General features: G+C 37.3%; 1 protein-coding gene across 3 annotated transcripts in view; it reads left to right on the forward strand.

Moving 5' to 3' along the window:
* Nucleotides 1–23,959, forward strand: part of FNIP1 (folliculin interacting protein 1) — a 159,597-nt gene that overhangs the window by 129,314 nt on the left and 6,324 nt on the right. For all 3 annotated transcript variants that reach the window (XM_004384755.2, XM_004384756.3, XM_023739017.1), the window contains 4 exons: nt 11,110–11,256; nt 13,465–13,634; nt 16,113–17,532; nt 18,705–18,873. In XM_004384755.2, coding sequence (XP_004384812.1) covers nt 11,110–11,256; nt 13,465–13,634; nt 16,113–17,532; nt 18,705–18,873 — 1,906 coding nt within the window. The remainder of the gene's footprint in view (nt 1–11,109; nt 11,257–13,464; nt 13,635–16,112; nt 17,533–18,704; nt 18,874–23,959) is intronic.

Here is a 23,959-nt window from a genome sequence, read left to right on the forward strand (position 1 = left end):
TTTGATTCTAGGAATTTTTTGATTCCATCTCTGATTTCTTCTGTTACCCGGTGATGTGTAAGCAGGGTGTTATTCAGTTTCCATGTACTTGATATTTTTTCCTTGCTCTTCCTGTTGTTAATTTCTACCTCCTTGGCATTGTGGTCAGAGAAGATACTTTGTATTATCTCAGTGTTTTAGATCTTGTTGAGGATTGCTCTGTGGCCTAAGATGTGGTCTATTGTGGAGAACGTTCCATGTGCATTGGAAAAGAATGTGTACTTCTTGGTTGTAGTGTTCTGTATATGTCTATGAGGTCATGATGACTGATTGTGCCCTTTAGGTCTTTTGTATGTTTGTTGAGTTTCTTTCTAGACGTTTTGTCCTTTACCGAGAGTGGTGTGTTCAAATTTTTTACAATTATTGTGGAGCTGTCAGTTTCTCTTTTCAGTGCTGTTAGAGTTTGTTTTATGTATTTGGGACCCCTGTCATTGGGTGCATAGATGTTTATTATGGTTATGTCTTCATGATGTATCATCCCGTTAATCAGTATGTAGTGTCCTTCTTTGTCTTTTATGGTGGATTTTGTTTTAAAGTCTATTTTATCTGAGATTAATATTGCCGCTCCTGCTGCTTTTTTGGTTACTGTTTGCTTGATATATTTCTTTCCATCGTTTGATTTTTAGTAAATTTACATCTTTGTCTCTAAGGTGTGTCTCTTGTAGACAGCATATGGTTGGATCCTGTTTTTTTAATCCATTCTGTTACTCTCCATCTCTTTATGAGTGCATTTAGGCCATTTAAATTCAGTGTAATGATTTATAAGTGTGAGTTTATTGCTGTCGTTTTGTAGTGTTTTTTTTTATTGTGGTGCCGACATCTCCTTTGCTCCTCTTACTCTCCTGTGCTGAGTTCCTTTTGTTTGTGGATTTTTTTTCATTTCTTTTGTTTTTGTAGGTTTTGTTTTTACTGAGACTATGTTTTTTCTTCTTTATTTTGATGAATAGGTTTGTTAACTTTTTTTGTGAATAGGTTTGTTAACTTTTTTTGTGGTTACCTTCAAATTTACCCTTATCTTCCTAGGTTTGAACCAGTCTGTTATTACTTGATATTGCTCTGTCTTCCTCTCCATTAGAGGGTTCTATCGCTACACTGTTTATTCCGTCTTTTATTGTTCTGATGCTGTTGTCATTTACAGATTAACCTCTCTGGTTCCCTGTTGTAGTCTTTTGGTTTTGGGTAGTCCTTAAGGGTTCATTTCCTAGGTTGGTGTCTGGCTAGTACAGTCCTGTGTTCTATATTCAGCCTGTGGTCTGATGTTGTTTGTTTTCAGATCGAAGAACTGCCTTTAATAAGTCTTGTAAGTTTGGTTTTTACATAGTCCCTTAATTTCTGTTTTATCTGAAATGACCTAATTTCACCATCATATTTGAACAAAAGTGTTGCAGGATATATTATTCTTGGCTGGCAGTTTTTTTTCTTGTAAGGGTTTATATATGTCATCCTATTGCCTTCTTGCTTGCATGGTTTCTGCTGAATAATCAAAGCTTAGTCTTAATTGTTTCTTCTCTGTATGTGACTTGTTGTTTTTCTTGAGGTGGTGAGGATTCTTTGTCTTTGGTTTTAGCGAGTATGATTATGATATGCCTTGGTGATTTTCCTTTGGGGTCTGTCCAATGTGGAGTTCGTTGAGCTGCTTGGATGGTTAGCTTTTCATCTTTCATGATATTGGGGAAGTTTTCTGTCCGCAATTCTTCAGTGATCCTCTCTGCATTTTCTGTTTTCTCCCCCTGTTCTGGAACTCCGTTCACTCGCAGATTTTTGCTTTTGATTGTATCACACATAATTCTCAGGGCTTCTTCATTTTTCTTCCTTCTTTTTTCTGATTTTTCCTCAAACAGAGTTGTAGCCAAGTGTGTGTCTTCAATTTCGCTGATCCTGTTTCCATCGTTTCAAACCTTGTTCTCAGCCCTTCTGTGACACTGTCCATTTCTGAAATCCTGTTGTTTATCCTTTGGATTTCTAATTGTTGTTTTTGTATGATTTCTAGTTGTGAATTTATTTTAGCATTTTGTTCCTGTACTATTTTCATGAATTCTTCCATTTTTTTGGTCTGTATTTTCCATGAATTTGTCTGCCTTTTCCATGAATTTGTGTATTTTTTCCTTGTTTTTGTTTGCTTTTTGCTTCGACTCTTGGACAATTGTGAATACTTGAGATTTGACTTCCCTGTCAGTTAGTTCTAGTTCTTTTTCTTCTACTGAAAAGTCATCTGGTGTTTTATTTTGGACACCTACTGGAACCATCCTGTCCTGTTTTTGTATGTGTTTTGATATTGTCTGCTGTCTTTGGGGAATTCAGTAGTTATTTTCCTCGTATATTGTTTATATATGTTTGTTTCGTCCGGGTTTTTTGTTTTATTTGGTTGTGTCTGAGCAGGCAGACTGTGCATTCTTTGTTGTTTGCTTGTCAGTGAGCATGATACTTTCCACCTTCTTCGCCAGTGGTTAGGGTCATTCACTCAGGTATGGTACAGCAGGGCCGGTCTAGCTGAAGGGGAGTTGCTGGGATGGGTTGTTTGTGGCAAGTTCTAGGGCTGACAGTGTAGTCTGGGTATCAGCGCGGGGCAGGTTCTTGTAGGCTGTACTTGAGCTGCTTGTGAATGTGGTGTTCAGTGCACGGTGCAGGAAGGCAGGAAGGAGGGGCGAGATTGTAATGTGTGGAGCTAAGATGGGTATGGGGAAGATGAGAGAGAGGAACGAGGAACTGGAACCAAAAACATACACACAAACAAAAAAGATTGCTAAAGGAGCTTGCTATTGGAGTGGAGAGATGAGAGACTGATAAATGGGGAAAAACAAAAATGAAAAAAAAAAGGGTAAAAGAAAAAAATGAGTAAATCGAGAAACTGGAAATGAAGAAAGACAAAAGGGGAATAAGAGAGAGAAGAAAATAAAGAAAGGAAAAAAAGAAAGGAAAACAAGAAAAAAGAAATGCCCCCAGTGATGTCCCTGTGCGTCTGCACAGAGTAAAGGAGTAGCTTCCAAGCTGCATGGTACTGGCCAGCTAGAAGGGGCTCTCAAGCCAGGAAAAGAAAAAGAAAACAAATGAACAAAGAAATCAGAGCAAACAAACAAAAAGCCCCGGGGGTCCCACCAGGGTGGCGGCATGGGCTAGGAGGAAGCTTCACAGTCGAATTGTGTTTCACAGCCTTTCAGGAAGGAGTAAAGATGGCACATGGAGCCAGGTGTTTGAGAGAAAGGAAGGGAGGTGGTGAGAGGTAAGGGAAGAAATCTAAAGCGGAAAAAGGCAATACCAGCAGCCACCAAATGGTACTCAGTGAGCCTCACAGTGTGGGTGGGTGGGATCCAAGCAAGACCAGGGTGAAACCAGTGCTTCTCGGCTAAGAGACTGTGGCTGAATGGGGGTGAAGAAGGGTGGAGGATGTGAAAGTGTATATCGCTGGTTACCGGTTGTTCTTTATCCTGCTGGAAGTTCCATGAAGCTGCTTTCTCATACCCCCTGTTTGCTGATCTCCGATAGGAGTCCAAGATGGCGGATCCATGCTGCGGTAGCTGATGGGGACCTCTTCTTGTTATCTCTCCTCGCTTTCTGTTGTCAGTCAGTTTCTTATTCCATTCGGTGCTTGGCTGAGTTCTTTATCTCTTCGTTTGATGCTTAGGGTTTCAGGATTGATCTGTGACTCTGTTTGATTTAGTTTTTCAAATCTTTGCTGCGGAAGGACGGTGTGGTGCTTCTGCCTATAGCACCATGTTGCCTGGCTAATTATAGTTATTTTAAATTTCCTGTCTGATAATTCCAAAATCTGTGTGATAAATCTGAATCTGATCCTAATGCTTCTTTAAATTGTGTTTTCTTTCCTTTTAGCATGCTTATAATTTTTTGTTAGAAGCCAGACATGATGTATCTGGTAAAAGAAACTGAGGCAGTCGTGCTTTTTGTGTGAGGTTTTATGTTAATCTGGCTAGGAGCTGGGCTGTATTTAATGTTTGGTGCCTTTTTAAGTGCTAGTCTTTACTTTCCTTTACCCCTCCCCCACATCCTCACCTCCCATCCTGATTTCCCTCAGAACTCATTCTTAAATAGATTCTGTATCTTGTAGCTCTCTTAGTTGTAATCCACTCTTATACTGAAGGTGTGTTGATGTGGTGGTAAGGTATTGGTGAGGGGAAGCATTCTATAATCTTAGGATTAAATCTCAGATTTTTTTAGTATGTCTGAATTCCTAGGCTGTGAAGTTCAGAAGGGTTTCACAGCCTTTTTTCCCTAGTCTTTTTATGAGCCCTGAAGGCTAAAGAGGGCTGGAGCTGTCTAACTGCCCTTCCCCAAGGTCAGATAAGGCTCTGGCAAACAGGTTCCCTTGAGGGCAGGCCTTGGTTTGGGAGAAAGCTTTTGGGGAATTTCAAAATGGTAACTTTTCCCCCTTTCACTGCCTGAAGTATGAGAAAGTTTTTCCCAGATGCTCACTGTGAGAACCTTCCTGGGCTTCTGGAGATAAAACCCATAAAAGTTTTGGGGCTCCCTATAACAGGTCCCCCAGTTTTTAATTGTCAAGCTAATCCGTAGTCAGTCTCCAGCAACTTTTCACCTACTATTAATCAGTTACCATTAAGTGTTCTGCCAGTTACTGGCTCCAGAGGCTTCTGATTAAGGTAAGCTGATTTTGGCTGTGATTTTCTGTGTTTGCCTTTTCTTCAGTTCTCAGGGTGATGATGGTTTGACCTGTGACCTCAGTTCTCTTTTGGATCATTGATTTTTTCACTTTGTTCAGCCTTTTTCTTGTTGAGAGGATGAGAGCATGACTTCCCAAGTGCCTTATATGTAGGAGCCACAACTGGAAGTCCCGACATTTTTTAATCAGTATTTTTATGTAAGAATTCATGGAACTTAAGTAGAATTGAAAAGTTAATTCTGTTAAAACTGGAATTGATCTAGACATTTGTTTGGAACTTAAATCACAGTATCATTAGTCTGTCATTTTCAAACACCTTTCAGGTACTGAGATAACTGTGTAAGAATCACTAGAGAAGCATGACGAAAGCTGTTTTCCAAACTGCTAACATTTGAATCAGTAGGTCTAGGGCTTAGTATCTGTATTTTCCCAACCTATATTGGGAATAACTGGTTTAAAACATTTGGCAAGGAGAAAAATTACCAAACTGTATCTTAACTCCTGTACTGCCATATTGCCTGGTGCTTCTTTTATGTCGTGACAACCCTGAAAAGAGATGTCAGAATCAGGATCTGAGAATAATTTTGCTTTGAAATTATGAGTTTTTTGGCTTGGATATTCTTGAGAGAGATTGTGTTAGCTGAGAAAAATTTCTGTGTTTTATTAAAACCAAGACATGTTGTATATATATCATAAGCTAAAATATTATCAGCTGGGGTACATTGGTTATTTATTTATTCCTAAGGGTTTATGACAGCTTTGCTCTGCACACAGTCTTATATAGGGCAGTGCACGTGTCATTTACATAACTGGAAAATTGATTGAAACCAAGACATTTTGAATATATAAGCTAAAATATTAGCTGGGACACAACGGTTATTTATAAGGGTTCACGACAGCTTTGGTGTGCACATACAATCCCATGTAGGGAGGTCATGTGCCATTTACATAACTGGAAAATTGAGCTTAGCCACATAATTTAGTAAAGCCTTCTAGTGATTTCTCTGTCAGAAACCTGTAAAATATGCCTTTTTCATAAATATAAGTAGTATTTGAGAAGTGTGAAAAGTTCTAATCTTATCATTGTCTAAATTTATAGTTTGCTCAAAAATTCAACCAAAGAGTCTTAAGGGTTTTGTTTTCATGAGGTAGATGCCATGCCTCTAATGTAAAAGAAACGTGCAGTGAATGGTCAGGTAATTTGTTTACAACTATTAGGGTTTTATTCAAGTTGTTTAGTTGACTTTATTTGAACTAGAATTATTCCAAGTAATGTTGTGAGCAATTCATTTTGCCTATTTGTCTGAAAGAATCTTGAAAGATTCTTTCTGAGTGTTCCATTTTGTAGTATTATAAGGCTGTGAATCTTTACACTTGCAGTTGGAGCTGTTACTTCACTGTGAGATCAGTAGTTTCTTTTCTCCAGTCACGAGCTTTGTGGCAAAAGGCCAAGAGTCTGTGCATGGGCTCTGAAGAAACATAAGTCCAGATCCAGACATAGATCCAGCTGAGGTTACCAGAATAGTAAATATTTTCATACAACTCATTATTCCTAACAGAGTACTGATCTTGCTTTTAGGGTATAAACAAATTTTTTTTTTATTTTTAATTAAATATCTATGAGTGAGTTATTTTGGTATTGGATAATGCTCATGGATTAGCCTTAGAATTTTAAGATTGCCTAGAATTTACAGCATCTGTGAGTTATGGAATCATTGCAAGTATATGACATGTCTCCTCACTTTTGTGTTACCTTATTTCTATGCAAATAACGCGTGCCTTCTACAAATTGTTTGTCAACCTTGGCACCCCCCCCCCGGTATTTTCGTAATTTTGAAAACAACTCTCAGGGGCAGGGAAAAGTTGACAAACAAATGAAAAAGGCACACTTTTTTTGTGTAAAAGTACAGTAGTTTAATTATTTTACTTCAGTCACTGTGCAGATCTGAATGGCTATAAGTCAGTTAAGCATTCTTACAGTATCTTAAAAGTACTTCATAATTTCTCATAACTCTTAATAAGAGGACTATCTTTAGAAGTACTTTGTTTTCGTTAGCTGCCATCGAGCCAGCCCCCGACTCATGGCAACCTACTGCACAATGGAATAAAACACTGCCTGTGCCATCCCCATGATAGGGTGCGGATTGAACTGTTGTGATCTATAGGGTTTTTGTTGGTTGATTTTTGGAAGTAGATCGCCAGGCCTTTCTTTTTGGTCTTTGTTTGGAAGCTATGCTGAAAGCTGATCAGCATCATAGCAACACACAAACCACCAATGGCAGGCAAACCACCACTGATAGACGAGACGAGTGGTGGCTGTGCATGGGGTGCATTGGCCAGCAATTGAACCCAGGTCTCTGGTACAGAAGGTGAGAGTTACCAGTGACACACCAATGTCCCCTAGAAGTACTTTGGCATATATTTAATGTTAGATTAAATGATTATTAAAGGTTAGCAGTTAGTTTTTGTTTTTTAGTTTCATTTTATTGACATTAATTACATTTACCATGTTATGCATGTAGAAACTCAGTACCCATTAAGCGATAACTCCTCATTCCCTCATCTCCTAGTTCCTGGTAAGCACTATTTTATTTGATCTCTACACATTTGCCTATTCTAGATATTTCAGTGGGATCATACAGTGTTTATCCCTTTGTGACTGACTTCTTTTACTCAGCGTAATATTTTCAAGCTTCGTCCATGTGGTAGAATATATCAGACCTTTATTTCTCTTTATGGCTTAGTAATATTCCATTGTACATATAGAGCAAATGCTGTTTATCCATTCGTCTTGTTAATGGACATTTGGGTTGTTTCCAACTTTGGTTATTGTGAATAATGCTGGAGTGAAATTGGTATATCTTAATTTTTTAAATAAGTGATTATTTGAGACAAGAACAATTAATGAATTCGGGGTAGTTGAGAGGAAGGAAATGATTCACATGTATACGGAAGCCAAGAAAAATGTTGTTAGTATTACTGCCTGGCAAAGATGAGGAGCTTGGATTTTTACTTAGATTTCTTGCATATCAAAGAAGACTAAATCATGTCCACGGGTTCTTTCCAGCTGAAGGTTTCTTTCATTTTCTGGGCACAGACTGGGAAAAATAAAGGTCCAGATGACTGTAAATGCTTGCCCTTCTAGTATTTGAGGGTTAGGGCATAGTTACAAGGCAGGAAGAAAGCACTATTTTTTCTAGATTGTTAATGACATCAGTCAATATAGAGTTGTATATAGTGGAAAGCACTATTGTGCAGTTTGTATTCTTTGCATTTGGTATGTTCTGAGGCCATAGCACATATTTAACACTGAGGCAAAGGCCCTCAGTGGACCCCTATATTAGTGTTAGAAATCTGGCTCTGGCCCATGATGCATAGACTTATAGCAGATGCTAATATACTGAAGAAGGTCATGGAAACCTCTAATAGGATTAATTGATCAGCTTATTCGTTTATTTGTACGGTGTTTCTTTTAATCATAAAGTACATGTAGATGGGTAATAAACCAAAAAAAAATTGTTTTTTTTAGTGAAAGGTATAACTAAAAAATAACCCTATTCCACTCCTTCCCATCTCCTATTTTTATTTCTTGGGAATATTCTTTTTTAACTCTTAACTGTTTCTAATGTTATTTATCTCCGTATTACTAAGTACTATACATAATGCTATTCTCTTTCACTTTATCAATTTTAGATCGTATCTTTCGGTGTGATGTATGATTTTAGCCCCTTAGTCTTTTACTGTGTCACCATACAATAGTTATATCACTATCTCATCCTTCAGCTCTGGTAAATTTTCTAGTTTGTTTTCCTCCATTTTCTCTTTCTAGAATTCTTTTTGTTAGAAACTAGCACTCCAGGATTGATCTTCTGTGAATCTTTTTCTTCTTTTGTTTTTTGTTTTCTTTCTGAGTGTATTACTTTCTGATTTGTTTTTCTATCCCCTCTATGAATTTTTTTTTTCATTTCAGCACATCTTTTTTGATTTTTAAATATACTTTCTTGTTTTCAGATTGTTTCCTTTTTTTTTTTAAATAGAGTCTCTGCTTTATTATTTGAGAATGAACGTTAGATTTTTATTTAACAGTTCTCTTCTGTTTTGTATACTATTTGTTTCCTCTAGGGTAATTTTACATGTTTGAGCTGTGTATTTCTATACGTCTGTTTCTGTCTTTTTCTCTCTCCTGGGAGGCTTTCCCTAAGTATCAGTGTTTTTTGGTTGTCTTATAGTTGATGGAAACCCTGGTGGCATAGTGGTTAAGAGCTATGGCTGCTAACCAAAAGGTTGGCAGTTCGAATCCACCAGGCGCTCCTTGGAAACCCTATGCGGCAGTTCTGCTCTGTCCTGTAGGGTCGCTGTGGGTTGGAATCGACTTGATGGTAACGGGTTTGGTTTTTTTGGTTTTTTAGTTGAGAGTAAGACACCAAAATGTAGGTTGCAAGCTCTGTACATGATCAGCCTTCTCCCTGGTGACCTTCACTTTAGGGCATAGTTTTTTAACCTTTTTCATTATCACTTCCTAAGGGAACATTTTTAGACATATTTTTCCTAATCACCTCCCTCCCCCTTCATGAAATTTTAATGCCACAAGATATACTGCATATCTGTTTATGTACTCTGGAAGATTCAAATATTGGAAGGGTCAGAGGAGGTACTTTCTCTGGGCTGTTCAGTTGCTACATCTTTAGTCATTCTTTGGGGAAGTGAGGTGGAGGTAGGGGTCATCAGCTGTTTATGGGCTTTGAATTAGTCTCCCAATTTTCAGTCTTACATCTTTACTCTTAAATCCTCTGCTTTACCAAGCATTTGTGAGTCCGGAGCCTCTTCTGCCTTCAGGGCAAATTAGCTTTTCTTTGTTCATGTCCCTTTCTGTGATCACTATAACCTGTAGCTTCTTCCGCCTTACTATCTCAGTTACCATTCCACCATACATTTTATTTTCTAAAATTATATTAAATTTCTCTAATATTAATTTTCTCAGTTCCTCTCCAGTTCTATTTGTTGTAGAGGTTTATCCATTTTCAAGCCCTTAACTGGGGCCTCAGAACTGAGAGAGAGTAAACATTTGTGTTCAGCTATCCATTCTATCTAGAACTTCCTAGTAGGCTTTAAAAACAAGCATTTTCATATATCCCTAATTTATATTCTAGTCATGTTTTTTTCTATAGAATATTTTTAATTCCTTTTTATTTACTTATCTTTTAATTCTCAGCGATTTTGTATCCTACTAAGAACTCATTGAAGTAATCTGTGTTTGTCACATCTGTCCATTGTAATATGTCAGTATTGGGTTGAGATCCAGTAAAACTTGTACAGGCAAGAGAATTCTTCTCCTTTTCTGAGGAGAGTATTAGAAGTGTGGAGGTCTAGGAGAACTTTATAGAACTGCAGTGTCCAATATGATAGCCACTAGCCATATATACTTATTTAAATTGATTTAATTAAAATGAAATAAAATTAAGAATTCATTTCCTCAGTCTCACTAGCCACATTCGAAGGGCTAAATAACCACATGTGGCTAGTAGCTACCGTATCGGACAGCGCATCTATGAAACATTTCCATCACTGCCAAAAGATCTGTTTAGCCAGCACTGTTCTAGAAAGTAGGAAGTAGGATACCATTCTATAGTTTCTGAGGGATCAACTAGTTTAAGTCACAGCTTTTCAGGAGTTGTTTAGTCAGCTGAGTGTATCAGACTTTGCTAAGTAGATACTGATTTAAAAGGAAAATAATTGACATCTTAAAAGTATGCTTTGAGGCCTTCAGGGGAGAGTGGCTGTCACTGGACTAGTTATTGTCTAAGTAAATCTTAGAGATAGCCAGAAAAGCACTATAATGATTGTGCAATAATTCTGCCTTGTGTTGATTCAAGGAAAAACTTCAGAAGTTTGAGAGAGAGTCATACAATATAACATGCATGTATAGTGTCCTCATTGTCCTTCAGAACTTTACTAAAGAGTCTCGGGATAGACAGCAAAGTGATGCAAATAAACTATTGTTTTCAGTAGGTAGATGGATAAGCTGTTGTCTAGAGTATTTTTCTTTTCTGTATATTGCTGATTATTTGCAGTATATCTAAGTATGATGTATACCTTAGAAATAAAGAGCTGAAAGTGGCTTTACAAATTATCTTGTCCTATCTCCTCATTTTATAGGTGGAGAAAGCCAGTTCTTAAAGTAGAGAAATAATTTACCTAAGGGCACACAGGTCATTGGTGGCAGAGCCAGCGCCAGGACCAACATATTTAGAGTTCATGTACAGAACATATCCCATGGTACTTTACTGATTACAAAGAAGGAATGACCTAATTCATGTTCTCTTCTCACAAGCTTTAATAATCTCTGTGTAAGGCCCAAGTTGGCAACATAAAACTTTGTCTTAAGGGTATTTAACTATGGAAAGTTTGAATTTCATAATATGTCTTCCTCTTTTTAGAACAGCAATTTGTAATCTGTACACAATGCCACGGATCGGAGAGCCTGTGTGGCTTACAATGATGTCGGGAACTCCAGAAAAGAACCAGCTTTGCTATCGTTTTATGAAGGAGTTCACTTTTCTAATGGAAAATGCTGCCAAAAATCAGTACGGCTTACTTTATTTTTTTATATATTTTTTGGTTACTTTTATTTTGTATTGCATCTATAAAACGAAAAGGGACAGTTTAACTTTAATGTCAAAAGCTGCAGCATGTTAGATTTTTATTTTTTTGTCTTTAGCTTGGTGGGATATGAACAGATTGTTCTTTGATTCTATAAGAAACTTATTTTACCCATGCCTTGATTGTGCTTTCCAATTTTGATTCAGTTGAGCTTGTAAAAAAAAAAAAATTATACATTACAAATACAAACCAACAGAGAAATAGAATTAACAAGAAGTCTAAATTGAGGACTCTTTTCAAACAAGTACAGTTTTATTACTTTTCTATATATTTATCTCTTGACTAAAACCAGGGGTCTTACATGTAATAAATGAGGCAAACAACCTAAGTAGATACTTTGAGAAAGTCTAGCATGGATGCCAGATCTGTAGGGAGGAGCTCATAATTAGCTCTCCTTAACTGTTGCCGTGTAAGACTCTGGGTCCAATGTTATATCAGATCTTCTTATTTTACAAGGGAAGCTGGAATTCTCTTTTGCTTTTGTCGTTATTGTTAAATCCTTAGTTTTTGAATGTTAACAAATTCAAATTTAAAAGACATGAAACAAAAGATGTGAGAGCCAGAGCCAGTTTTGACCTCAAGGTACCAGTTTGTGATCTCTCTGAACTAGATTAACCATGTATTGTCTCTCAGTACTAGACTTCTGTTGCTAAGTATGTAAGCATTGACACTCAGGATGGCTTGCTTTAGTTGTTATTTACATGTATTTATTTAACTTAGCTATCGTTTACTGTATCTAGATGTCCAGATTATCAAACCCAATAACAAAATAGAATAATAAACCATTATCTTTCTGATTATTTTATGATTAATAACAAATCAGAATTCTGAAAGGTAATAGAGAGATAGAGGTGTAGGGTATGGAAGAGTGTCACAGAACCTTATGAACAAGAAAAGATAAAGATGTCCTTAGATACATGTTACACTGGAATTCCTCACATTTTACATAACTTTCTGGGTCTTCCTGTTTTTGTGAATTATATCCACTTATGAAACAGCTTCATTTGTTAGAAAAGTAAAAAAATGTAAGAAAGTGCTGTATTCCAGTGATGCATTTTTTGTATTGTAAAATATATGTAACAAAAATTTGCATTTTAACCATTTTTAAGTATACAATTCACTAACATTAATTACAATCACAGTGTTTTGCAGCCATCACCACTGTCTATTTCCAAAACTACTTCATCACCCCAGACAGAAACTCAGTACCCATTAAGCAGTAACTCCCCACTCCCCCACAACTCCTGGTAACCAGTAATTACCTTTTGTCTCTATGCATATTCCTGTTCTAGAAATTTCATATAAATGAGATCATACTATATTTGTCCTTTTGTGTCTAAATTATTTCACTTAACATAATGTTTTCAAGGTTCATCCATGTATCAGAAGTTTACTTTTCTTTATGGCCGAATAATATTCCATTGTATGTATATACCACATTTTTTTCTTCCACTCATCTGTTGATGAATACTTGTTTCCACCTTTTGGGTATTATGAATGTTGTTGCTGTGAACATCAGTGTACAAGTATCTGTTTGAGTCCCTGTTTTTAATTCTTTTGAGTATATAGCTAGGAGTGGAATTGCTAGGTCATATGGTAAATTCTGTGTTTAACTTTTTGAGGAACCACCGAACTGTCCAGTGATACATTTTTAATGTGATATTTTATCATGTTGTTTTCTAAGAAGTCCCTGGAATTCAGGTGATTGATTCAGATGTTTTTATTCTCTTTGATGGTAAACAAAGAGTTTGCTTAATAGTTTTCTTCATTTTTCTAATCAGTAATTTGGAAATGTGGAGACCTGCTGGTTGGTTCATTAATGAATGGTACAGATTAAACACCCAAGAATCTGTTGTTTTTCAAGTATATTGGCATTTTTGTTTTATAATTCTCATCAGAAACAACTGCCTGTGAATATTCTTTTCTTTAAGGAGTTTCAACTCCTTGTCAAACAAAAAATTTACTTTTCTTTTTATCCTAGTGATATATGTATCTTTTCCTTTCCCCTCTCCTTTTTTTATGTTTTCGGTTGCATGACAATATATACTTTCTTTGCTTTACTCTGTTACTGCATTTTACCTAAGGTTTCATGAAGCCAGATTGAAATCTGATAGGATACATTTTGTTTTCAGATTCTTACCAGCTCTCATTACAGCAGTTCTGACCAATCATCTTGCCTGGGTCCCAACAGTCATGCCAAATGGACAACCACCTATAAAAATATTTTTAGAAAAACATTCCTCTCAGAGTGTGGACATGTTGGCAAAGACTCATCCATATAACCCACTTTGGGCACAACTGGGTATGTAATCTGAAAACCTTTGAATTATTCCTTATACTTACACGTTTGTATGATTTTTCTAGAGTTATTTTATAGCAAAACAAAAATAAAGAAAGAAAATGCTCTGTTTTACCTCCTCCATTCTAAAGTATCTCTCCTTTACTTGTCCTTTCATGTCTGTTGAAGTGCCCAATCTCCATCTTATACCTGATATGATTACTTATAGATAGAGAACTGGAGCTGGAGCAAGAGAAACAGGTTGATGGCTGGTTTACTGGTTACTAGGGTCTTCAGGGTATTTTGTGCTTTTGTATTTTGCATTAGGTGCTTTACCTAGAAAGAATGAATCAACAAAATCATCTGTGATAGCCAAAATAAATCTGGTTAAGAGAGACAGAGTATTTGAGGTTTCCATTGTCTCACTTCTGTTTGTTTGTTGAATCAGTTTAGCAAATGTTTCCTTTACTCCTGAGCACTACTAAATAAAGGAGTGACAGAGGAGAGAGAGAATAGCTGAGGAGTTCACAGTCATTAGGGAGGCAATTAGCATGGGACTTTAAGGGCATAGGCTGTGAAATCTCAGTTTTCTTATTTATAAATTGAGGATAATAATAGATAATACATACTAAATAAAGTTGTGAAAATTAAATGAGATAATACAGGTAACATGGTTAGGTAGTGCCTATTCTGGTAAATGTAGCTGCTATTACTCCTACTCTTAATTCTGTTGCTATTAGGAAATGTGGGGAGAGTAAAATGAGAATATTTTGGTGACCTAGTGGAAACTTCCTTTAGGTTGCTCGGGTGAGTAAGCGTGGCAGGCAAACTGACAGTGGTTTGTCAGTTGATGTAGCCAACCAACTTCCTTCTCCCCCCCTTTTCCTTTTTTTGTCCCCCTCCTTCCTTTCTCTCTCTCTTTCTTGTTCTTCCTTCTCCTTCCCACTTCCACTCTCCCCCACTTTGTTTCTAACAGCTTTATTGGGGTAATAATTAACAGTTGATAGAGTAAAGACATCTAAAGTATACCATTTCAAAGAGGAACTGTAAAAGAAATGAAAATATCATTGAGAGCTCAGTAAAGGGAGCTCACTTTTGCCTGAGGGAGGCCGCTTGGGTGGGAAGCTTTGAATAGATGTAGACTGGTAGTGACAGAGAGTGAGGGAATAGTACAAAGCATGAGTAAAAGAATGTAGGTATTAGAAATGCAGGGCATGTATAGTATTCTGCTTAAGGACTCCAGTTTAAGTGGGGCTTGGGTGACTAAAGATGAAAAAAGGTAAAGTTGGAAAAGTAAAGTTGGGCCAGTCATGAAAAGACTTACTTGTTGTGCCAAAACAGTTTCAGTTTATTTGGTAATTAGTGGGAGCCTTGGGAGTGGTTTTAAATAATGGCATGATGGTATTAGAGCAGGTGTCTTAGCAGGAAGAGGAAATTGATCATAAAACATATGTCTACAGCATATATTTATTTAAAACCTTTCAGGGGTCTTTTTTCCCCCCTTTAAGAAGTGTGGGGTTTGTATAAAGTAAAAACAGAGGTTTTTAAAGGATTAGCATAGTTTTGAAATGTATAGACTGACAACTTGCAAAAATTGAATTGAATTTAAATTAATGACTTTGTATTCTCCATTTTTAAGTCTTTGATTTGACACATATTTCTTTATTGGTTTAATCTGAGCTATAGCATAAATATAGAAGTGACATTGATAACTCCCAGGTCCCTGTTTTTTTTTTTTTGTTTGTTTGTTTGTTTAAGTTTGTTTAATGTAATGGCTGTTCATGTCGACTGCAGATACAAAAGTGAAAAAGAACCACATAGCTGAATGTGTTGCCCTTTCTCTATCTCTTAATTGGAATGAGTCTTACTTCTCCTACCCTTCGTGGCCTATCTGAATACCCAGCCCTCTGGGGAATAGAATGGGAAAATGGGCTTTTAAAAATTTGGGAGCCAGTAAGGGTTTCTGGGTAGGGCAGTGACGGTTAAGGTTCAGGATGTGATGTAAGTCATGGATGGTTAAGTATATGACATGACTACTACAGCTCTGCTCCATTCTGCCACTACTTCTTCCCCCTTTCCCCCCCGCCATACACAAAAGTTATTGTGCTTTTTCTTCTCTGCGTTTGACACAGCCACAGAATCCTTACGTACATAGTACTTTGGGCAGTACATCTCCACCCAGATAAATGTGCCGTGCATAGGGCCTAGCACAAGAGAATGTTCTTGGTAAATGTGACTTTCAGAACTGACTCTTTGCTTGAGATTTTAGAACCATAGCAGCTGCTTAAGGAGGAAGCTAGGAAACCTCTCATAGACCTTACTCCCTGGTTAAGACATTCATCTCATCCTACTCTCCTGAATAGTCACTCACCTATTAAAGAACTAAGAGTAAAACTTGAACAACCTCTCATACAGTAAGAGTAGATTTCTGTTAATTGAAAAGAGCCTCTTTAACTGTGTGAGTAGAGTGTGTGTATCCATTAACTGATTTTTCCATTACAGGAGATTTGTATGGTGCTATTGGCTCTCCTGTACGGTTAGCACGGACTGTGATAGTTGGCAAACGACAAGATATGGTCCAGAGGCTGCTTTATTTTCTTACTTATTTCATAAGATGTTCTGAACTTCAGGAAACCCATCTTTTAGAAAATGGAGAAGATGAAGCCATTGTTATGCCAGGCACAGTAATTACTACCACTTTAGAGAAAGGTGAAATAGAAGAATCTGAGTATGTGCTTATCACAATGCATAGAAACAAAAGCAGTTTACTCTTTAAAGAGCCAGAAGAAGCAAGAACTTCTAATTGTAGCTGTAAATATTGCAGTCGTCCACTCCTTGAGCAAAGCATAGAGACTGTTTCACAACAAGACAGAGAAGATATTCAAAACATCTCTAAGAAACTGCTAGAAACTTCAGATGAGTGCCGAATGATTTCTCCTTCTGACTGCCGAGAAGAAAATGCTTTTGATACTGAACAGTACAGAGATAAATTAAGAACTTGTCTTGACACCAAGTTAGAGACAGTTGTTTGCACAGGATCTGCTCCAGTAGACAAACGTGCATTGTCAGAATCAGGCTTAGAGCCAGCAGAGGAAACGTGGCAGAGTGAGGAATTGCTGGATTCAGATAACCACATGGGCAAAATGATGAGATCCACAGGAATGATTGTGGAAAAAAAGCCTCCAGATAAGCTTGTGCCTGCTGCATTTTCTTGTGAGGCAGCTCAGACAAAGGTTACGTTCCTGATTGGGGATTCCATGTCACCTGATTCAGATACTGAACTCCGGAGTCAGGCAGTGGTGGATCAGATCACCAGGTATCATACCAAACCACTGAAGGAGGAAGGAGCAGCTATTGATCTGCATCAAGAAACTAAAAAAACAACTAAGGACCAATCTGGAGAGTCTGGTGTACAAAACATGGTTTCTGGAGAGGCCTGTGCACTTCCCTGCTGGAATCATTCAGACCCAGAAAGCATGAGTTTATTTGATGAATATTTTAATGATGATTCCATTGAAACCAGGACTATTGATGATATTCCAGTTAACACAAGTACAGACAGTAAAGAACACTGTTGTATGTTAGAGTTTTCAAAAAGATTGTGTACAAAAAATAGCAAAGAGAACAATGGATTTTGTAAATGTGTAGAAACAATTCACCAAGATGCATGTAAAACCTGCTTTCCTCAGCAGGACCAAAGAGATACACTCTCCATTCTTGTCCCCCATGGGGATAAAGAGAGTTCAGAGAAAAAAGTTGCTGTAGGAACTGAATGGGACATTCCAAGAAATGAAAGTTCAGATAGTGCCCTTGGTGATAGTGAAAGTGAAGATACAGGTCATGATACAACTAGACAAGTCAGCAGTTATTATGGAGGAGAGCAAGAAGATTGGGCAGAAGAGGATGAGATACCTTTTCCTGGGTAAGTAGTAATTTTCCACATATAGTAACCAGTTGCCATTGAGTCAGTTCTGACTCTTGGTTTCCCCCGTGTGTGTCAGAGTAGAACTGTGCTCCATAGGGTTTTCATTGGCTGATTTTTCATAAGCAGATCACCAAGCCTTTCTTCTGAGGTGCCTCTGGGTGCACTCGAACTGCCAACTTTCAGTTATAATGAGTGAGTTAACTGTTTGCACCACCCAGGAACTCCTTCACCTGTAATAAAAAAACTAAATCCATTGCCTTTGAGTCAATTCCAACTCATAGCAATCCTATAGGACAGAGCAGAACTGCCCCATAGGGTTTCTAAGGAGCAGCTGGAGGATTTGAACTGTCAGCCTTTTGGTTAGCAGCCAAACGCTTAACCACTGCACCACCATGGCCCCTCACCTGTAATAGGTCTATCTAAATATGTACCATTCTTTTGTCTGTGGCTGGTCCCTTAAGGTTGGTAGTAGCTAATATAAAAGAAGAGATCATTATCCTGGACAAGTTTCGTTTACTGTCATGCTCTCACTCATAGGAAGGATTAAAGGCTAACTAAGTCCCTTAGTCACCACAGAGAGGCTTTGTGAAGGCACCAGAGAAAAGTTAAAGGACTGATTAGTATGTAGGCGATCTCTTAGGGCTTAGGAGTTTTCAAGTCATTTAGGAAGGAATTATGCCAAAAAGGCCCATGCTGAACCTGGCAAGTAGCTAGAGGTAATCTCTGAGAATGCAGGAAATAGCTGTTAGAAATCGATTTGGCAAAGACTAAGAGGAAAACAGGGAATGTATACTCTTAGTCAGGTATACAAGGAGAAGATCCATAGTTGTGAACTGCTATACACCAAGCTTTGCATTTATGAAGTAGTTAGGTGCTTTGTTTTGAATGATGGATTTCATATATCTGAGGGTATTAGGAACATATTACAAATACAAAGGACAGCTCTCCAAAAGTCTACCTTGAAAGATGTATGCCTATCCCATTATGAAGTTGTTCTTAACAGGCCCTCTTCTGTGGATAGGACTATTTGTGGTCTGATTAAGTACTTAAGCCAGTTTTTATTTTAAGTACTTGTTGAAAATGATGGTACTGGAAGTACGGCCTAGTAGAGTTCAAACTTTTTTTTTTTAATTGGTAAAATGTGCTTTTTTTGGGGACCTTTCTTCCAGGTCAAAGTTAATTGAAGTGAGTTCTGTTCAACCCAATATTGCCAACTTTGGGAGGTCCTTGCTGGGTGGCTACTGTTCATCTTATGTACCTGACTTTGTTCTTCAAGGAATTGGGAGTGATGAGAGGCTCCGTCAGTGTCTGGTGTCAGATTTGTCCCATGCTGTGCAGGTGAGTGACCTTCATCATCCTTGAATGTATTTTGAACAAACTCTGTTCAGAGCCCAGAATTGCCTTGTATTTTTGGTCACACTTTATGTGTAACACAATCATTGTTCTCTGAATCCATCATTTTATATATAATACCTATCACCATGAAAGCAAGTAGAGAGTTACAGGCATCTATCTAAATAGAAATCTGAAATACAGAAAGTACTTTATATGTTCATAGATGTTCGTCACTAGATGATTTACAGTATTAGAAAATGTAAATGGAGTTATTTTCTTATTTCCTGATTGTTCATTGCTGATAATGTAGAGGTACAATTGATTTTTGTACATCGATCTTGTATCCTGTGACCTTGCTGAACTATTTTATTAGTTCTAGTACTTTTCTGTGTGGATTCCCTAAGATTTTCTGCATACAGGGTCATATCAATGAACCGATAATTTTACGTCTTCCTTTCCAATCCGGATGCCTTGTGTTTCTTTTTCTTGTCCGATTGAACTGGCTAGAACCTTCAGTACAATGTTCCATAGAAATGATGATAGTGTACATTCTTGACTTGTTCCCGATCCTAGGGGGAAAACACTAAGTCTTTCACCATTAAGTATGATGGTAGCTGTCAAATTTTTGTAGATGCCCTTTATTGGGTGGAATAAGTTCCCTTCTATTACTAGTTTTTGTTTGTTTTTAATTCTGAATAGCTGTTAGATTTTGTCAGATGCTTTTTCTTTGTCTGTTGAAACGATCATGTGTTTTTTTCTTCATTAAACTGTTAATGTGATGATTAAATTGATTGATTTTCAGATGTTAAACCAATCTTGTATTTATAGGGAAAATCCCACTTGGCCTTGGTATATAATTCTTTTCACAAGTCGTTGGATTTGGTTTGCTAATTTTTTTTGTATATTTTAGAGTCTGTATTCATGAGGGATATTCGTCTGTACTTAACGATAGCTATGTCTAACTTTCATATTAGGGCAATACTGATTTCACAGAATGACTTAGGAAGTAAGTATTCCCTCCTCTGCTATTTTTTGGAAGAGTTTCTGGAGGATTGATATTATTACTTTTTTTTAAATGTGTGGTAGAATTCACCAGTGAAGCCATCCATGTCTGGTTTTTTTTTATGGGAAGCTTTTAAGTTACTAATTCAGTTTCTTGTTATAGACTATTCAGATTTACTGTTTCTTCCTGTCTTTCTAGGAATTTGTTGGATTTATTTAAGCTGCTTAATTTGTTGAAATAAAGTTGTTCATAGTATTCACTTACAATCATTTGATTTCTGTAAGTTTGCTAGTAATATTCCCTCTTTCATTCCTGATTTTGGTAATCTGTGTCTTGTCCCCCCCCCCCCCAATGTGGGGGATTCTCTAAAGAGGAGTTCATTCACGGCTTGCTAGCTATTGGTAGACATTTTTACCTGTCTGCATCAAGGATCAGCAAACTACAGCCCATGGGTTAAATGTCACCTGTCACCTGTTTTTGTAAATAAAGTTTTATTAGAGCACAACTATACCCATTCATTTACATACTTCATGGCTCTTTTCATGCTTCAGTGGCACAGTTGAGTCATCGGGACAGAGACCTTATAGCCTGCAAAGCCTAGATTATTTTCTTTCTGGCTCTTTACAGAAAGTTTTCCAACCCCTATTTTAGCTGAAGTTTTGTCAATTTTGTTGATATTTTCAAAGAACCAAATTTTGTTTTACTAGTTTTTTTGTTTTCTATTTAATTGATGTTTACCCCAATCTTTATTATTTCTTCCCTTCTTCTTGCTTTGGGTTTAGTTTGCCCTTATTTTTCTAGTTTCTTAAGGTAGAAGCTTAGGTTACAGATTGGAGATAATTTCTTCTCTTCTAATATAAGTATTTAAAGCTATAAATGTTTCTCTAAGCATGCTTTAATGGCATCCCACAGATTTTGATGTGTTGTATTTTCATTTTCATTCACCTAAAAATATTTTCTAATTTCCCTCTTGATTTCTTCTTTGATTTATGGATTATTTAAAAGTGTACTGTTTCATTTCCAAATATTTGCAGATTTCTCAAATTTCCTTATGTTAATTTCTAATGTAGTTCCATTGTGGCTGGAGAACATACATTGTATTATTTCAGTCCTTTTAAATTTATTGAGACTTATTTTATGGCCCAGCATATGGTCTACCCTGGAGACTGTTCCACTTGTGCTTGAAAAAGAGTGTATATTCTGCTGTTGTTAGGTGGAGTAGTCTGTATATGTCAGTTAGATCAAGTTAGTTGGTTGATAGCCTTATTTAAGTCCTCTGTGTTCTTGCTGTGATTTTCTATCTAGTTCTATCAATTACTGAGAGTAAAGTATTGAAGTCTGTGATGGTTAAGATTCTGTGTCAACTTGGCTGGGCCATGATTCTCAGTGTTTTGGCAGTCGTATAATGTTGTGGTCACTTCTCTGTTGAGATTTGGTATGTGATCAGCCCATGATAGGATCTGCTGTGAGTTGCCAGTCAGTTGAAGAGGAGTTTCCTTGGTGTGTGGCCTGCATCAAGTGTGGGCAGACATCCTGGCAAGGCTGTGGGGCTTTTGCTTGTCCTGGATCCTGCACCTGGATCCTGTTCGTCTGACCTCCGGTTCTCGGGACTTGAGCTAGCAACTTACCTTTGGTCTTGCCCGACGATCTTGGGATTTGTTGATCCTCAAAGCCTGTGAGCAAGAGCTCTGCTCTCTGACCTGCCGATTGTGGGTTCGCCAGCCCCTGCAGTTACATGAATCAGGAGAAGCCTCTTTCCTCACCCACAGACTTGGGACCTTAAAACCTCTACAACTGTGTGAGCCATTTTCTTGATATAAATCTCTCTATATATATATCTGTATTTATACGTCTTACTGGTTTTGCTTCTCCAGAGAATCCAGCCTAAGACAAAGTCTCCAATGTTATTGTTGAGTTTTTATTTCTCCCTTCAATTCTATCTGTCACTTTAATACTTTAAAAAAAAAAAAAAACCACTCCTCTCCCAAACTTTTAAAAAGGAATGGAGAAAACCAGTTGGGAAGTCGTGGGTGAAAAAATGTTGCTCAGTAAGCAAGTAGTCACTTAATTGTTCGCCACAAAATGTTTAGACCTTCTGTGTCTGCAGAGAGTTACTTGAGTTTTAAATTTCAATGTTTTATTATATAGCAGGGAAATTATGGTAAATCTAGATGAAAACAAAAAAGTTTGTCAAGAGAGCTTATCAAAACTTGTGTTCTTCGTATTTAAAAGCTATTTTGCTCAGCCTTTTAATGTTAAATATTTACTGTTATTAACTTAGTGCTAATTCTCCAAGGAATATGTAGATGAAAAATAGTTTCTGACCTCAAATTATTCACATAGTTATAGAGAAAAATAAGACAATTATACGCCTTAAGTACAAGGAAGAAAATACATTTCTGAGGGAAGATACTAAGTAATTTATTGCTTCAGAGGAGAAAATTCAGTTGGTGGTATTTGTCCTTCAGGGCAGAGGAACTATATATGGGTCATCTAATGCTCCCTGTGTTCTCTTGTCTTTCTTTATCTCTAATCTTAGTCACTCAGTCCTTCATCTGTACCCATTACCATACACAGTATCCTTTCTTCTTCTCTCTGAAAGTCTGGCATCGGAAGGGGTTGCTGTCTCCTGCTGAGGACAGAGACATTATTTTGGTTTTAAGAATTTCTACTTGCTAATTATTATAGGAAAAAAAAAAAAAAAAAAAAAACCCAAACCCATTGCCGTCGAGTGGATTCTGACTCATAGAATAGCATTTAGTTTTTATTGATGACTTACTATGTGCCAGGCACTTAAATGTACTATCTCATTTAATTTTAGGAATAATCATTTGAGGTGCTTACTGTTATCATTTCTGTATTTCAGATGTAGCTTACAGAGGTTTTAAAATTACATAGATTGGAAGTGGTGGACCTATAATTCAGTCTTGGTCTGCCTGTAATTTAGCTGCACTCCAAACTCTTGTGCTGTACTGTCTCTAAAACAGATGAACAGAGATTAATACAAACAGCAAAATCGATGTTACAAAACTTAGAAGACTTTTATATAGTTGTCTTAGGCTGGGTTCCCTAGAGAAGCAAAACCAGTGAAGCATATATATATATGTGTGTGTGTGTGTGTGTGTGTGTGTATATATATATATATATATATTAGAGAGATTGAAATATGTATCAAGGAAATGGCTCATGTGTTTGTAGAGGCCGCAGAGTTCCAAGTCCATGGGTCAGGCTGGAGGCTTCTCCTCACTCACATAGCTGCGGGGCTGGGCAGACCCAAGATAGGCAAGTCAAACAGCAGGCCTCTGGCTCACAGGCTGCAGAGGCCAACGAATCCCAAGATCGGCAGGTAAGCTGCTAGCTCAAGTCCCAAGAACTGGAGGTCAGACAAACAGGATCCAGAGCAACCAAAAGCTAGTGACCTTTGCTAAAAGTCCACATATTTTGGATGCAGATCACAGCAAGGAAACTCCCTTTCAGCTGATTGGCTGCTCATAGCAGATCTCATCATGGTTGTGATTACATTATATCAGATTGCATTATGGAGGTGATTACATCATTACATAGCTGCCAGACTACATCATAACTACCAAACCACTAAGAATCATGACCCAGCCAAGTTGACATACAACCTTAACCATCACACTAGTAGACCCAGGTCTGTTGCTCTTGGATTCTTTCCACTGTGGTTAAAAGGAAGAGCCACTTGGCTTCTGCCTTCCGTTTTAATAACCAGGCCTACTAATCTTTCCCTGTCATATTTTCATTTAATTATAAAAGTGCATTTTATTATCAAAACAGTATTTCAGAAAAGTTTGAAAATAATGAAAAGTAAGAAATCAGCCTTAATGAAAAGTAAAAAATGGAATCAGTAAAAAAATAATGAAAAGTAAAAATCAGCACTGTTAATGGTACTGAGCTTGATTAGGTTGAGATTTTATCAGATTAGGATATTACATATGGCAGTCCCTTGAGGGAAAACAAGTAATTTCAGATGAATGATTAGCACTAGCATCCTACCCTTCTCCCCCACCCCCTGCTTTTTTTGAAACTCCTAAAGTGGATTTGAGTCAGTTTATTTCTGATTTG

Source organism: Trichechus manatus, unplaced genomic scaffold (genome assembly GCF_000243295.1).
Source record: "Trichechus manatus latirostris isolate Lorelei unplaced genomic scaffold, TriManLat1.0 scaffold00127, whole genome shotgun sequence".
Taxonomy (NCBI): Eukaryota; Metazoa; Chordata; class Mammalia; order Sirenia; family Trichechidae; genus Trichechus; species Trichechus manatus.